The sequence below is a fragment of the Balaenoptera musculus genome, chromosome 20 (genome assembly GCF_009873245.2).
Source record: "Balaenoptera musculus isolate JJ_BM4_2016_0621 chromosome 20, mBalMus1.pri.v3, whole genome shotgun sequence".
Classification (NCBI taxonomy): Eukaryota; Metazoa; Chordata; class Mammalia; order Artiodactyla; family Balaenopteridae; genus Balaenoptera; species Balaenoptera musculus.
This window is the reverse complement of record NC_045804.1, coordinates 21,798,361-21,811,892: the sequence shown is the minus strand read 5'-3', so window position 1 is coordinate 21,811,892 and position 13,532 is coordinate 21,798,361. Positions and strand designations below refer to the sequence as shown.

Genomic DNA, 13,532 nt, shown 5'->3' with positions numbered 1-13,532 from the left:
ACCTAAGCACGATGGTGTGGGATGCCTGGCTCTATGAGAAGAATTTTTTTTTTTTTAAATTTCCCAAATAAACCCAACAAAATGTATGTGACCAAGAATATAACTACCGTTGGGGCAGGTGGGAATTTTGCAGACATCTTTTCAAATTAAGGCTAGACTCAATAATATATCATGAGGTAAGATTAACTGAATAGAATTTCTTTTTCTGTAAAGAAGAAAGAGTTTTAAGTGATAGTGGAAAATCCAGGTTAAAAACAGGCATGTAGAATTCTACTCAAAGCTTATCCAGGGCCTCAGAGTTTAACCTTTTAAACAGAATAGAGTATGGAAGGTTAGCCAGGGAACCTTCCCCAAAGCACCAGAAGTTAGGTTCTGTCCCTTACCCTGCGGCCCAGGCGAGTAAGTAGGCCCTCGTCGTCCAGGGCCCCCAACGTGTATAGCTGCTCCATGGCTGTGATCAAGGTTTCCATTGGCGGGGCATCCATAAAGTCAAAGGACAGCAGGTCATTGATGCCCATGGCCTAGAACAGAAGAGAAGAATGTGTGTGATGGGAGGGTCAGCCTCACCAGTGTTAACATGGAGGGAGACTACTTGTCACCTTCTCTCTTACATCTTCGACTGCAATTAGGAAGCCACTAGCAGGATTAGCAGGAGTCTCCAGGAATGCGCCACACAAGACTCAAGACTGATAGAAAGCATATACTTTCTCGGGAAACTTTACAAAACACTCTCTCAGAATGACAGCATGTACAGCTTAACGACAAAAAGATAACAATTTAAAAATGGGCAAAGGTAGACATTTCTCCAAAGAAGATATAAAAATGGCCAAAAAGCACATGAAGAGATGCTCAATATAACTAGTAATTAGGGAAATGCAAATCAAAACCACAATGAGATACCACTTCATACCCACTAGGATGGCTATAGCTATAATTTAAGAAAGAAAAAAAAAAAGAAAGAAAATAACAAGTGTTGGCAAGATATGGAGAAACAGGAATCCTCATATGTTGCTGGTGGGAATGTAAAATGGTGCAGCTGCTGAGGAAAACAATTTGGTGAATCACCAATAACTTAAACACAGAATTACGAAATGATCCAGGAACTCCACTTCTAGATATATACCCAAAAGAACTGAAAGCAGGGACTCAGACAAATACTTGTACGTTAAGTTCACAGCAGCATTACTCACAATAGCTAAAAGGTAGAAACCAGCCAAATGTCCATCAGTAGATGAATGGATAAACAAAACACTGTATATACATACAATGGAATATTATTCACCCTTAAAAATGAAATTTTAACACATGCTACAACATGATGAACCTTGAAAACATCATACTAGGTAAAATAAGCCAGATCAAAAGGAGAAATATTTTATGATTCCATTTATCTGAGGTACCTAGAATAGGCAGATTCATGGACACAGAAAGTAGAATAATGGTTACCAGGGGCAGAAGGGAGGGGAAAAGGGATAGTTTAGTTAAATGGGTACAGAGTTTCGATTTGGGATGATCAAAAAGTTCTGGAAATGGACAGTGGTGATGGCTGCACAACACTGTGAATGTACTTAATGCCACTGAACTAGACATTTTAAAAAGATTACAGTGATAACGTATTGTGTATTTTATCATAATTTAAAAAAAAAAAAGACAACAACCAGCTTGCCCTGTCTCTTGCATACATAATTTCTCCTGTGCATCTAGGAAGTGCCTTGTACCATGTTAGGTGGCAGGGATATAAAGGTGACTAAGATATGGTCCCTGCTCTCAGAGTTCACAATGGTGAGACACATGGACACAAAACCACCTGCAATCTGCCTGGCACAGAGTGGGTATTCGATACATTTGTTACCAAATTTGATGACTAAAAGAAACAACTGAATGATGCACTATCCAAGTGTGTATAAAGGGAGATGTGGCAGGACGTAAGCTTTCTGTTTCTTTCTCATAAAGTGATGGTGACCATAAACACAGCGGGTGTTCAATAAATTCTTATTGTATAAGAACTACAAGGAATTATGTAAGCAATCAGTAAGCACTGTGCCAAGTGCCTTTACCTGCATTATCTCCTTTATGTTCACAGGAGAAACTATTAACAGCCCCCGCTTTTGAGAGGAGAATAGAGGGCAGAGGGCCGAGCAGATAAATTTGCCAAGGACACACAGCTCGGAGCAGAAGTTTGAGCCACAGATGCCTCTCTGTTCTCACTCCAGAGACTGGAGCAGGTTTTTTTTTCCTGAAGCTCTGTTTTAGCCTCTCTTACAGGGAATGAATAATAAATTACAGCAGAGCACTCTGCATCAGTGAAGTGCCAGGGCTCCAGCGCGGCATCAGTGTCGGGGGCAGGGGGCGGGGGTGCCATCATCTGGGAAATTACTCATGCGGCTCCCCCTGCCAAAAGACAATGAAGGTCCTCACAGGGGACTGAGAGAGGAAGAGCAATGATTCAGAATGAAAACCAAGTCCCCAGGGGGCCAGGCTGAAATCTGTACTAACAGTTCCCCTTTTTGGATTGGGGGTTTTGCTTCTGTTCTAAAAGAACAGAATTGGATCTGAAAGTTAAAAGGGTTGAGGGAAGTGAGTTTGTCCACAGTTTGGCACCGATTCGATTTTTTCTAATATCCTGTTTGAAAATGCTCCCAACTAAAACCTTTTATAACCAAATACCCTGCTGGTTACGATGGCAAGAAAAAAATGTCACAGCACACATGCTAATTTAGCCCCAGCCCCGCAGCAGAGAGGCTGTTATCACAGCCGTTTGCATTCCATTCAAAGGGACTGGTTCCATGAGGTTACTGAAGTATTTAACAAGGTTCATAAAACTGAGATTCATTTACTAAGGCCATAGGATTGGATTGTTCTACCAAAGCATTCTAACAAGACAGTGATTTCTACCTTGAGTGAGAGCACTGTGCTTGCTAAGTTGGTTCTCTGGATTTCCGGCACGTTGGTGGTCAGCATTTCATCCCGGTAGGCACGTTCTGTGTACAGCCTGTAACACTTCCCTGGGCCTGTTCTCCCAGCTCTGCCAGCGCGTTGCTTTGCCTGAGCCTAGAGGAGTGGGCATATAAAAGTAACATATCTGTTAAACATTGCTTAACAGCTTTACCCAGGAAATCTGTTAAAAGAGGGGCACTCAGCAACAGGCAAAACCTAAAATGGGGTTATTTCACTTCCTTTAGGGTCATTTCCAAGACTACCTACCAACGCTCTTATCATCCCCTCTCCAACACTCAGCATTTCAGGAAAGTTTGTTCAAGTGAGGCCAAATACAAGCACGTGAATAGAAGAGATATGGTAAAGATCACAGAAATCTACCTTCAAAATAGTGTGGCAGGGGCTTCCTTGGTGGTGCAATGGTTAAGAATCCGCCTGCCAATGCAGGGGACACGGGTTCAATCCCTGGTCTGGGAAGATCCCACATGCCGCGGAGCAACTAAGCCCGTGCGCCACAACTACTGAGCCCACGCGCCTAGAGCCTGTGCTCTGCAACAAGAGAAGCCACCGCAATGAGAAGCCCACACACCACAACGAAGAGTAGCCCCCGCTCGCTGCAACTAGAGAAAGCCCACACGCAGCAATAAAGACCCAACACAGCCAAAAAAAATAATAAAAAATAAAATAAAATAAAAAATATTAAAAAAAACCAAAATAGTGTGGCACATCATAAATGAGAAAGCATAAAACAAAATGACAAAACCCACCCTCCACAGTGATGACCAAAAATGTAAGTGAACTGAATAAATACAATGTTAATCATACCAGTGAATGAGTCTGCAGCTGTTTTAAAAATTAGGTTTGAGATGCTCAATGACAGAAGGAAATGTTCACTCACAGAGGTGAAAAAGCAAGTTGCCAAACAATGTAATACTAATTTATTTATTTTTTAATCTTAATGCAAATATACAAACTACCAGAAGTAAAAAACTAGAAAAAAAATACCTTAAAATGTTAACTGTGGCTAATTCTGATGGTAGGCTTGTAGATGAGTTCTATTTTCTTTATGAAATATCCAACAATGAACATGTATCACCTTAATAATCAGGAAAATTAAATACTTAAAAACCGCATGCTTACTACACTACTAGAATTGCAAGCTGAAACAAACATGAAAGAAGATGGGCAAGAAAAACATCAAAATGATGACAGTGATTGGTGGTAGTAGGACTATGGGTAATTTCCAAAATAATGTAATATTATTTCTGAACTTATGGGAGAAGGGCGCTAATTTTTGAAATTAAAAAAAATAATGTAGGTTAGCCCTAGGTTGCTAGGAAACAGTGAATAGCAATCTGAAGAGGGCCGTTTTCTGACAAAACCATCTGTCATATAAATAGTATCAGGATTTAGAAATTCCTATGCCAGCTCCAAACCAAAGGATGGAATATGAAAGGTCACTACCCACTCAAAGGCAGGCAGCAATCACACACGGTGGCAGAATCCACAGCATCCTACAGGTGTCTCTCCAAATCAGGGAGAGCAGATAATAAATAATTTCTCCATCACTGCGAGTTGCACGTATCACCCCCAGGAGAACTGTACAGAGTACACAAGCTGGGGCCAGACTGCCCAGGTTTAAATCCTGGCTCCACCAGCTGCGTAACAGGCAAGTCACTTAACCCCCCTGGTTGTCAGTCTCATTTGTGAAATGAGGATAATAATAACATCTACAACAAAGGATCAACTGAGAATATAATGAGTTCATGTATGTGAAAGTAGCTGGGACAGTGCCTGGCACTTAGGAAGTACCCTGCAAGTCTTAGCTATTATTACTAAAGTTTCAAAATGAAAACAGCCTTACGGTATTTTAAATTATGAAAGTAATACATACCTCTTATAGCATATTAAGACAATATATATAATATATATAAAATAGATAACTAATAAGAACCTGCTGTATAGCACAGGGAACTCTTCTTCACTTTGCTGTACAGTAGAAACTAACACAACATTGTAAAACAACTATACCCCTATTAAAAAAAAAAAAAGGGCTTCCCTGGTGGCGCAGTGGTTGGGAGTCTGCCTGCCAGTGCAGGGGATACGGGTTCGGGCCCTGCTCTGGGAGGATCCCACATGCCGCGGAGCGACTGGGCCTGTGAGCCACGATTGCTGGGCCTGCGCATCTGGAGTCTGTGCTCCGCAACGAGAGGCCGCGACGGTGAGAGGCCCACGCACCGCGATGAAGAGTGGCCCCCGCTTGCTGCAACTGGGGAGAGCCCTCGCACAGAGGCGAGGACGCAACACAGCCATAAATAAATAAATAAAATTTTTAAAAAAGACATTATATAAGAGCACAGGGAAGAAAATGTATGTGCTTTACCCATCAGCACAGTGACCAGCAGCACCTCCAAGAAATAACCCTGGCTAACATTTCGCCTACATGCTTTCAGTCGCAGGCACGTTTACATACACTGTGCACAAGCACACACCACCTATTTTTAAACAAAAATTGGATTACACTACTCATGCTATTTTGTAGCTCACTTTTTTCAAACGATATATCAGAATTATATGCTTATGCCATTAAATATAGATACACACCACCATGTTAATGTCACATAACATTCTATGGCATGAATTTACCATATTTTATTAAACTACTTCCCTTTTGGAGCTCATTTAGAATTTTTCCAGGTTCCCTCCAATATAAACAATGCTTCAGTGAACATCCTTTTCCATTACCTTTGGATATGTGTTCAGTCATTTGTAACTTTCAGATATACTTCTAGAAGCAGAACTGTTAGGTTAAAGAAATGAACTTTTACATTTCAGATACATTGTGGCCAAACTGCCTTCAAAAGGGATGATCAGGCTATTCATTTTAAAATATAATTTAGGTAGGAAATTATTCTATAATTACCAAAGAAACACATTATCATCTCATGAATTATTACTATCTCAGATATCTGTGGCTAAGTGCAATACTTTAAAAAATATGTTCTTACCACTTATATTAGATCATCTAGGGTGCTAGGATTCAATTTCTTTTTTTTTTTAAGTTCCAGTTTTATGGTGCTTTTTAATGCTGACACACAATTCTAGAGATTAAAAACAAACAACACAAAATCTCCCTTATCTCAAGAAAGCAGCCAGCATCTTAAAACAATAAAATTCAAAATACAAAACCATAAAAAATTTCAGAAAAGCCCTAACCAGGATTTTCAGAAAAGCTGCCGGTAGAAGCTGCCATACCTGAGAAATAGGAGTTACCACGAGCTGGTCGATCCCTGTCTTAGAATTGTAAACTTTCTGCTTCACGAATCCAGGGTCCACCACATAGTAAATGCCGTCAATAGTCAGTGATGTCTCCGCAATGTTGGTGGCAATCACGACCTGCAGGCAAGAAGGACACAGCTGGATTGAGCCGCCCAGGCTCAGCCCAGAGGTGTGAAAGGAGACTTCTGAACTCAGACACCTTCCCAAAGGGATTGTCCAGCTCTCCCTCTCTCTAGATGATTAGAGAGCACTTAATCTCAGTTTGGCCTCAAATGGGCAGAAGGGGAGGTGCCTTCATCTTAAGGGTTAGGTTGGGGAGGGAGTGGTACCTGAGAGAAGTGGAGTAGGAAAAAGCAGTGGCCAACCAAAGCCAATTTCATTTGGTGCAAATGGCTACATATCTCATTTTCTAGATCCAATGTTGATTATTACAATTTTAATTTTCTAGCACCCTGGGAAAGCAGAGACTTCCTGGCATCACATGTGCCAGTGCAAAATGAGATTTTTCTTCCCCCACGGGGACATCTGGACTACAAAATGGGCTGTTTGTGTATGTGGAACAAGAGGGAGATTTTTTTTCTGATCATAAAATGAACTATAAGGCGGCAGAGGAATTTCACAGTTTGTGTGTATGCAGCAGTATACGTGATCTAGAAGATTATTGGTCTCAGCTTGGCACTGCCACTGTTCTTCCACCCAGAGGTTCAGATAATAAAACACAAATGCTCAGAAAAGTCATTGTTAGGAGGCACCAGAACATCTCACCCCATGCCAGCATCTTACCGGCCCTGAAACGCTTCTACCTGCCAGAGAGCTGCAGAAGCCCTCCCGGAGGGAAGTGCCATCACCAGGAACAGAACAGAGAAGGAATCACCGTCTTCCCACCAAACCTGCTCCTCCTCGTTTCCCTCCTCAGCACCATCTTCCATCCAGCTGCCCAAGCCAGAAACTGGTAGTCATTCCTGACTCCTCCCCTCTGCCCTTCCCTAAACCTCCAGGCATCCACTATGTCTTGACCATTCTACCTCTTTAATGTTATTAAATCCTTCTGTCTTCCAGATGGTTACTAGATTCATTGTGGTGGTCATTTCATAATACATGCAAATGTCAAATCACTTTGTAGTGCCCCTGAAACTAACATAATGTACATCAACTATATTTCAATTAAAAAAGAAAATCCATCTGTCTTCCATTCCTAGGTGAAAACACATGTCCACACAAAAACTTGTAAACAAATGTTCATACCAGCATTATTCATAATAGCTAAAATGTGGAAACAATCCAAATGTCCATCAACTGATGAATGAATAAGCAAAATGTGGTACACTCCATTCTACAACAGAATATTATTCAGCAATAAAAAGAAATGAAGTGTTTATACATGCTACAACATGGATGAGCCTTGAAGACACGCTAAGTAAAAGAAGCTAGTCCGCAAGGACCACATATTATATGATTCCATTTATATGAAATGTCCAGAATAGGTGAATCCAGAGACAGAAAGTGGATTAGTGGTTCCCAGGGGCTGAGCAGAGGGGTGAATGGGGGACGATTGCTAAAGGGTGCAGGGTTTCTTTGAGGGGTGATGAAATTGTTCTAAAACTTAACAGTAGTGATAAATGGTGATTAATGATTAATAATGGTAATTAATGGCTGCACAATTCTGTGAATATACTAAAATAATTCTGTGACTATACTAAAGTGTACTGAATTGTATGCTTTAAAGGGACAATTGTATGGTATGTAAATTATATCTCAGTAAAACTATTATTTTAAAATCCATCTGTCCCCTTTCCCACTGTCTCAATACACACACTCACAGTCAATTCCAGCTGCTGGAACTACACAGTTCCCTGAAATGGCCACACTCTCTCACCCCTCGGCGATCACAGCCTGTTCTGTCTACTCAGAATGCATGTTCTCCTGCCCTTCTCGTCTAGATGAACATCCACGTGTTCTTCAGGACTAGCTTAGATCCTCACTTCCTGTAAGAACACGGGGTTGGGTGCTCCCCCTCTGGGCATCCAGCACACCAGCAGCACGTTCACACTACATGTTAAAGGCCTGTCTACCGGTGGATGTCCCACAGCAGATAGAAGCCTGTCCCCAGACTGCAGCCCTGGTGTCTATCCCAAAGCCTGGTAGATGCTCAAAAAAAAATCTGTCGAATGAAGGAAAAGAGAGGAAGAAGTGCAGGATCACATACAAGACCCTCATTCCTTAGCAAACTGGTTGGACCACTTTCTAAAACATAATAAACAAGACTCACATACACCTTAAGCAATCCCCGTTAGGGCCAGCTGCATACAGCACATGGTTTCAGAGCACAAGAGCCTGTGTTACCTTTCTGCTGCCAGGTGGAGCTGGGTCAAAGATTCGGGTCTGCATCTCACTGGGAAGAGCAGAGTACACTGGAAGGATAATCAACTCTGGAACATCGGGTCCCAGGGATTTCATTCTTTCATACAGGATCTCACAAGCAGTATCAATCTCTTCCTGACCAGTCAGGAAGACCAGGATATCACCTAAGAGGAGAACAGAAGCATTGACTTTCTCTGTGTGTGTCCTATACAAAGGCCACAGTGACATTCACCGAACTCCAAACGATGGAAAACACACTCATATTCTGACCTCTAACAAATGAAGAGGTTTTCATCTATCCATGTTTATTCATTTGTTTGTTGTTTTCGGTTTTTTTAATTTTTTAAAATATGTGTCTATATTTAAATAGATGCATTTAAACCCTGCACACCATTATTTATATTTTCATCACCACCATTTCAAACATGCAAGCCTGAGACTTACAGACAGACCAATATTTAACAGGCATTTTTTTAAAGGTCTAAACTACAGATGGTTTTTTTGGTTTTTTTGTTTGTTTGTTTGTTTGTTTTGGCCGTATCACGAGGCTTCCAGGATCTGAGCTCCCCGACCAAGGACTGAACCCGGGCCCCCGGCAGTGGAAGCGTGGAGTCCTAACCACTGGACTGCCAGGGAAGTCCCTAAAAGGCATTTTTTAAAAGATGAGCAAAAATACCCACATTAGGACTTGGTCTAAGAGGAAAAAATGCTCTTTCCCCCTACCTGGTGGTTCTGTTAAATGGATCTGCATGACAGTGATCAAGCTGGCATCCAGATAATCAGTTTCAGGTTCCTTTGTATACAATATTTCTACTGGGTATGTTCGACCTGGGATGGTGAAGATGGGAGCTTCATAGAAGTACTGAGAAAACTTCACCGCATCCAAGGTGGCTGAGGTGACAATCAGCTTCATGTCCTGCCGTTTCTGAACCGTCTAAAGGGAAATGCAATGTAGCTTACTAAAAAGGACTGCCCAAAAAGGCACAGGTACTCAAATCCAATTCCCAGAATTCAGTTCCCAACAGGTAGAATAAGGGTCACCAAAGAGCACCTAGTTACCTTTTTCAACAATCCAAAGAGCACATCAGTGTGAATTGTTCTCTCATGCGCCTCGTCCAGCATGATGATTGCGTACTGAGTGAGGTCGGGGTCAATCAGGCACTCTCGGAGCAACATCCCGTCCGTCATGTACTTGATAACTGTTTCGGGGCTGGTGCAGTCCTCAAATCGAATGGTGTAGCCCACCTAAAGCAGAACAGAAGCTCAAAACCTTAAGACACAAACCTCTCCTTTTTGCAATCTCCAGGCAAGATTTTAGCCCAGGCTATTACCCATAATCTTAACAGACAGAATTTGACCAAGATGTACAATGATTTCCTCAAAGTAAAATCTGCCTTGGATTTGATCCTGAACAGATCAGTGATAACCATGAGAACCCTCGCTCTCAGGAGAAACCTGAAAAAAGGTCGTATTACTCCCATTTTACAGATAGAGATCTGGGCCTTTACACTTTCTTCAGGTATTTTCAGAATAGCTTCGCCAACCACTTACCTCTTGGCCTAAGCAACAACCAAACTCCTCTGATACTCTTTTGGCCACTGACATGGCCGCAACTCTTCTGGGCTGGGTACATCCAATCTTGCCCCTGGAAGTGTAGCCCGCCTCTGCCAGGTACTGGGTGATCTGCGTTGTCTTCCCAGATCCTGTCTCTCCGATGACAATCAGGATCTGATTGTCATGGACAGCCTGAAAACAACCAAATATAAACACGGTCATTAAAAGCTGCCACACATTACTCTGGAGTAAAACAATTGATCATGCTCTAACACTAAAGGAGAAAAAGGGGAAACAGTAGTATACATATGTGAGATGACAATCAGAGTTTAAATTATTTTTAATTATGCATAGAAACAAATGCTAACGGTGATTTTCTATGAGCAATGCTCTTTCTTATTTTAATCACATGTATAACAAATTAAAAACTTTAAACTTTATGAGTATTCTCTTTTTAACTGACTCAAATTTTTTTTAATTTATTGGTTTCCTTAAATTCATAAAAACACAAAGATGATGCTAAAAGCATAACTATCCAGATAGACCTAATATTTTATATACGTACATGTATTTTTTTAAGTATTACATGAACATGGTTAAATAATTCAGTAGTAAATTAAAAAGTTAAATACAATGTTCCTTTCTACTGCCATTCCCAAATCTATAAAGTCACTTTACCCCTTAAAGTCACATGATTTCTACACTGTTTATTAACAGCAAAGGACACCCATCAACCTATATGTCTATTAACACAGCACTAGTTAAATAAGCCAGAGCACATCCACATAACAAAGCACCTAAAAAAAAGGGAACAATGCTGAGCTATATCACTAAGGGGAAAAAGCAAAATACAGAGCAGTACATATAATATGCTGTCATTTAGAAACACAGCTCATATAAAACATATGATATCTGTGTTTATATATATATTTGTACTTGGTTGTATATGTATAAGATGTCATTGAAAGGATTCCCTGGAAACTAGTAAACTCAGTTGCCTCGGGAAGGTTTAGTGGTCTTAAATCAGATCTCCAGAAAATGGAAATAAGTATCTGAAGCAAAGATTTGCCTCAATGTCAAGCATCCCCATTATTCTATTGTCCAGAGCTATCTGTCTGTGCAACACAATACTCTGTCCACTTGCTCTAGGGATCCCTAGTTCAAACAGATTTTATTTCCTCATAGGAAAAAAAAAATGTGTAGACTAATATATACATATTTTTTAAGTACTTGGAAGTGTTGTTTTTTTCCCTATCCCGTTCTGAAAAGCCACTTCAAATGTGCTAATTTCAATTAAAACATGTCATCCTCTTTTTAGAAAACACCCTGACTTCCCCACCAACACATCATAAAGGGCTTCTCACCTGGACCAGCTGCTCCTTCAGTTTGTAAATGGGCAGGCTCTCTCTCTGTTCAATGATTGACATCTGGGTCTTTTTTCCATAAGAAGCTTTGTTGCCCCCAAAGGCATGCTTCTTCCACTCGGGAATGTCATTGGGCATCATCCCAATACCCCTCATGTTGGCAGCAATCTGCCTGCCTTCCGCTGCAAAGGAAAACAGGCGACGTAGTATCATCCTCATGCTACCTCACTGCCCCCTCCCCCCACACTCAACAGATCACATTTCTCCAGTACATCCCTCCTCTCTGCTATCTCTGTCTTGAAGCCACCATCTCTCTCCTCTGAACTATGATAAAAGCCTCGTAATTCACCACGTGTCTACTCTTGCCCCATCCAATCCATTTCGTAGGGCACCCTCAATAATCCTTTGGAAATGCAACTCTGATCTTGCCACTTCCCTGCGTAGAACTTTGCAGCATTTCCCCGTGAACTTTAGGATTGAGCCCTAACTCCTAATGCCATCTCCAAATTCCTGGCAGCCACAACTCACCCCCCACCTCTCTGCCCATCATTCTCTCTAGTCCAGCTACACAGGTCTTCTTTCCCACATCACAGCCTCAGCACAGGCTATTCCTCAGCCTGGAACATATTCCCCAATCCCCATGCCAGCCCCTTTGACAGACTAAGTCCTATTTATCCTTCGGGTCTCCACCTTCCCAGGGAAGTGACCCACCATAGCCAACTATACTACCTGTACTTCTTATCTATGTAGCACTCATCGTGATTTGGTCAGTAATTTGGTAGTATTTGGTTAATATCCATTTTCCCCACTAAAATGTGAGCCTCATAGAGCAGGGATCATGTCTGCTTTCTTCACAGTTGTATACCCAGGTACCTAACACAAACAGTAAGTATTTGTTATGACTGTATCCAGCAGTCAGTTAATATTTACTCCACAAAGATTTATATGAAAAGAGAAGTTTCAAAGCTGTATTATCTTTGGAATAAAAATTTTTAAGTTATTCAGAAGAAAACAGCCAGTCTAATGATTTGACCACGGTTACGAAAACATTTAAAAAACAAAACAAACCAAAAACATGCTCTAACTGAAGGGAAAAACCAAATCACCAAAGCCAAGGCTAAATCTTTAGTTATGTACTGGCAGTGCCTTCTCCCTGTGTATGTGAAAGTTCAGATTTTTTTTTTTTGAAAAGTCCACAGTCCCCTCCCAGAGTCCTACCATCAGGCAGAGGATCAACCCAATGTTTGTTGAGTCCCATGGGAATAGAATCCATCTCTGCTTCCCGCTGGGCCTGCTTGAGTTCCCGCCTTTCTTTGGCGAGGGCACTCTGCATCATTGCTGCTTGGGAGAGGGAACCATCCGGGTTCTAGTGCAACAGAGGACAAAGCAACATCAGAATGGGATCTCAGCATGCATTACATATCCCGGAAACAAAATACAGATGTTAAGCCACTCAAATCTAAAAAGAGGCCCACCCAGAAGAAAGTTCATATTAACATACCAGACTGCATGAAAGAAATGGATAAACTGTACTATATTCAGAGAAAATGAACAAGGACAATGATAAATCACTGAAGAAATTAGGGATTTTGGGCTTGAAGATGGGAACCCCAAGAGAATGGACATGTAAGAAACGGATAAGAATTCTTCTGAATGGTCCTGAGAACTAAAATTGAGACCAATGAGATGCCTCAATAAAACATATTCAGGTCTACCTAAAGAAGAACTATTGATCAGATCCATCTGGGGATGGAATGGGTCTCCTCAAGGGCTGGTGAATTCCCTGTCACCAACACTGTCAAGCAGACATGAGAAGACCACGTGGGAGGAACACTGCAGAAGGATATATGGGCGGATTACAAGCATCAGCTGGGCTGGGAGATCTTTAAGATACCCTTTTCCAAACCTAAAATTTTATCATAATTATTCAGTGAATTCTTCTCCTCACACTGCCCTCCACAACACCCAGTGCTATAGCTTTCTACTGGGGGGCCCAATTGCTCAAGTGAACCCTTCAAAATTGCCCTTGAATCTGCA

At 41.4% G+C, this 13,532-nt stretch overlaps 1 protein-coding gene across 2 annotated transcripts in view; it reads right to left on the bottom strand.

Moving 5' to 3' along the window:
- Positions 1-13,532, bottom strand: part of DHX8 (DEAH-box helicase 8) — a 28,002-nt gene that overhangs the window by 2,830 nt on the left and 11,640 nt on the right. For both annotated transcript variants that reach the window (XM_036836261.1, XM_036836262.1), the window contains 9 exons: positions 12,714-12,861; positions 11,496-11,677; positions 10,129-10,323; positions 9,637-9,822; positions 9,301-9,511; positions 8,560-8,741; positions 6,193-6,333; positions 2,896-3,051; positions 384-521 (listed from right to left, as the gene is read on the bottom strand). In XM_036836261.1, coding sequence (XP_036692156.1) covers positions 384-521; positions 2,896-3,051; positions 6,193-6,333; positions 8,560-8,741; positions 9,301-9,511; positions 9,637-9,822; positions 10,129-10,323; positions 11,496-11,677; positions 12,714-12,861 — 1,539 coding nt within the window. The remainder of the gene's footprint in view (positions 1-383; positions 522-2,895; positions 3,052-6,192; positions 6,334-8,559; positions 8,742-9,300; positions 9,512-9,636; positions 9,823-10,128; positions 10,324-11,495; positions 11,678-12,713; positions 12,862-13,532) is intronic.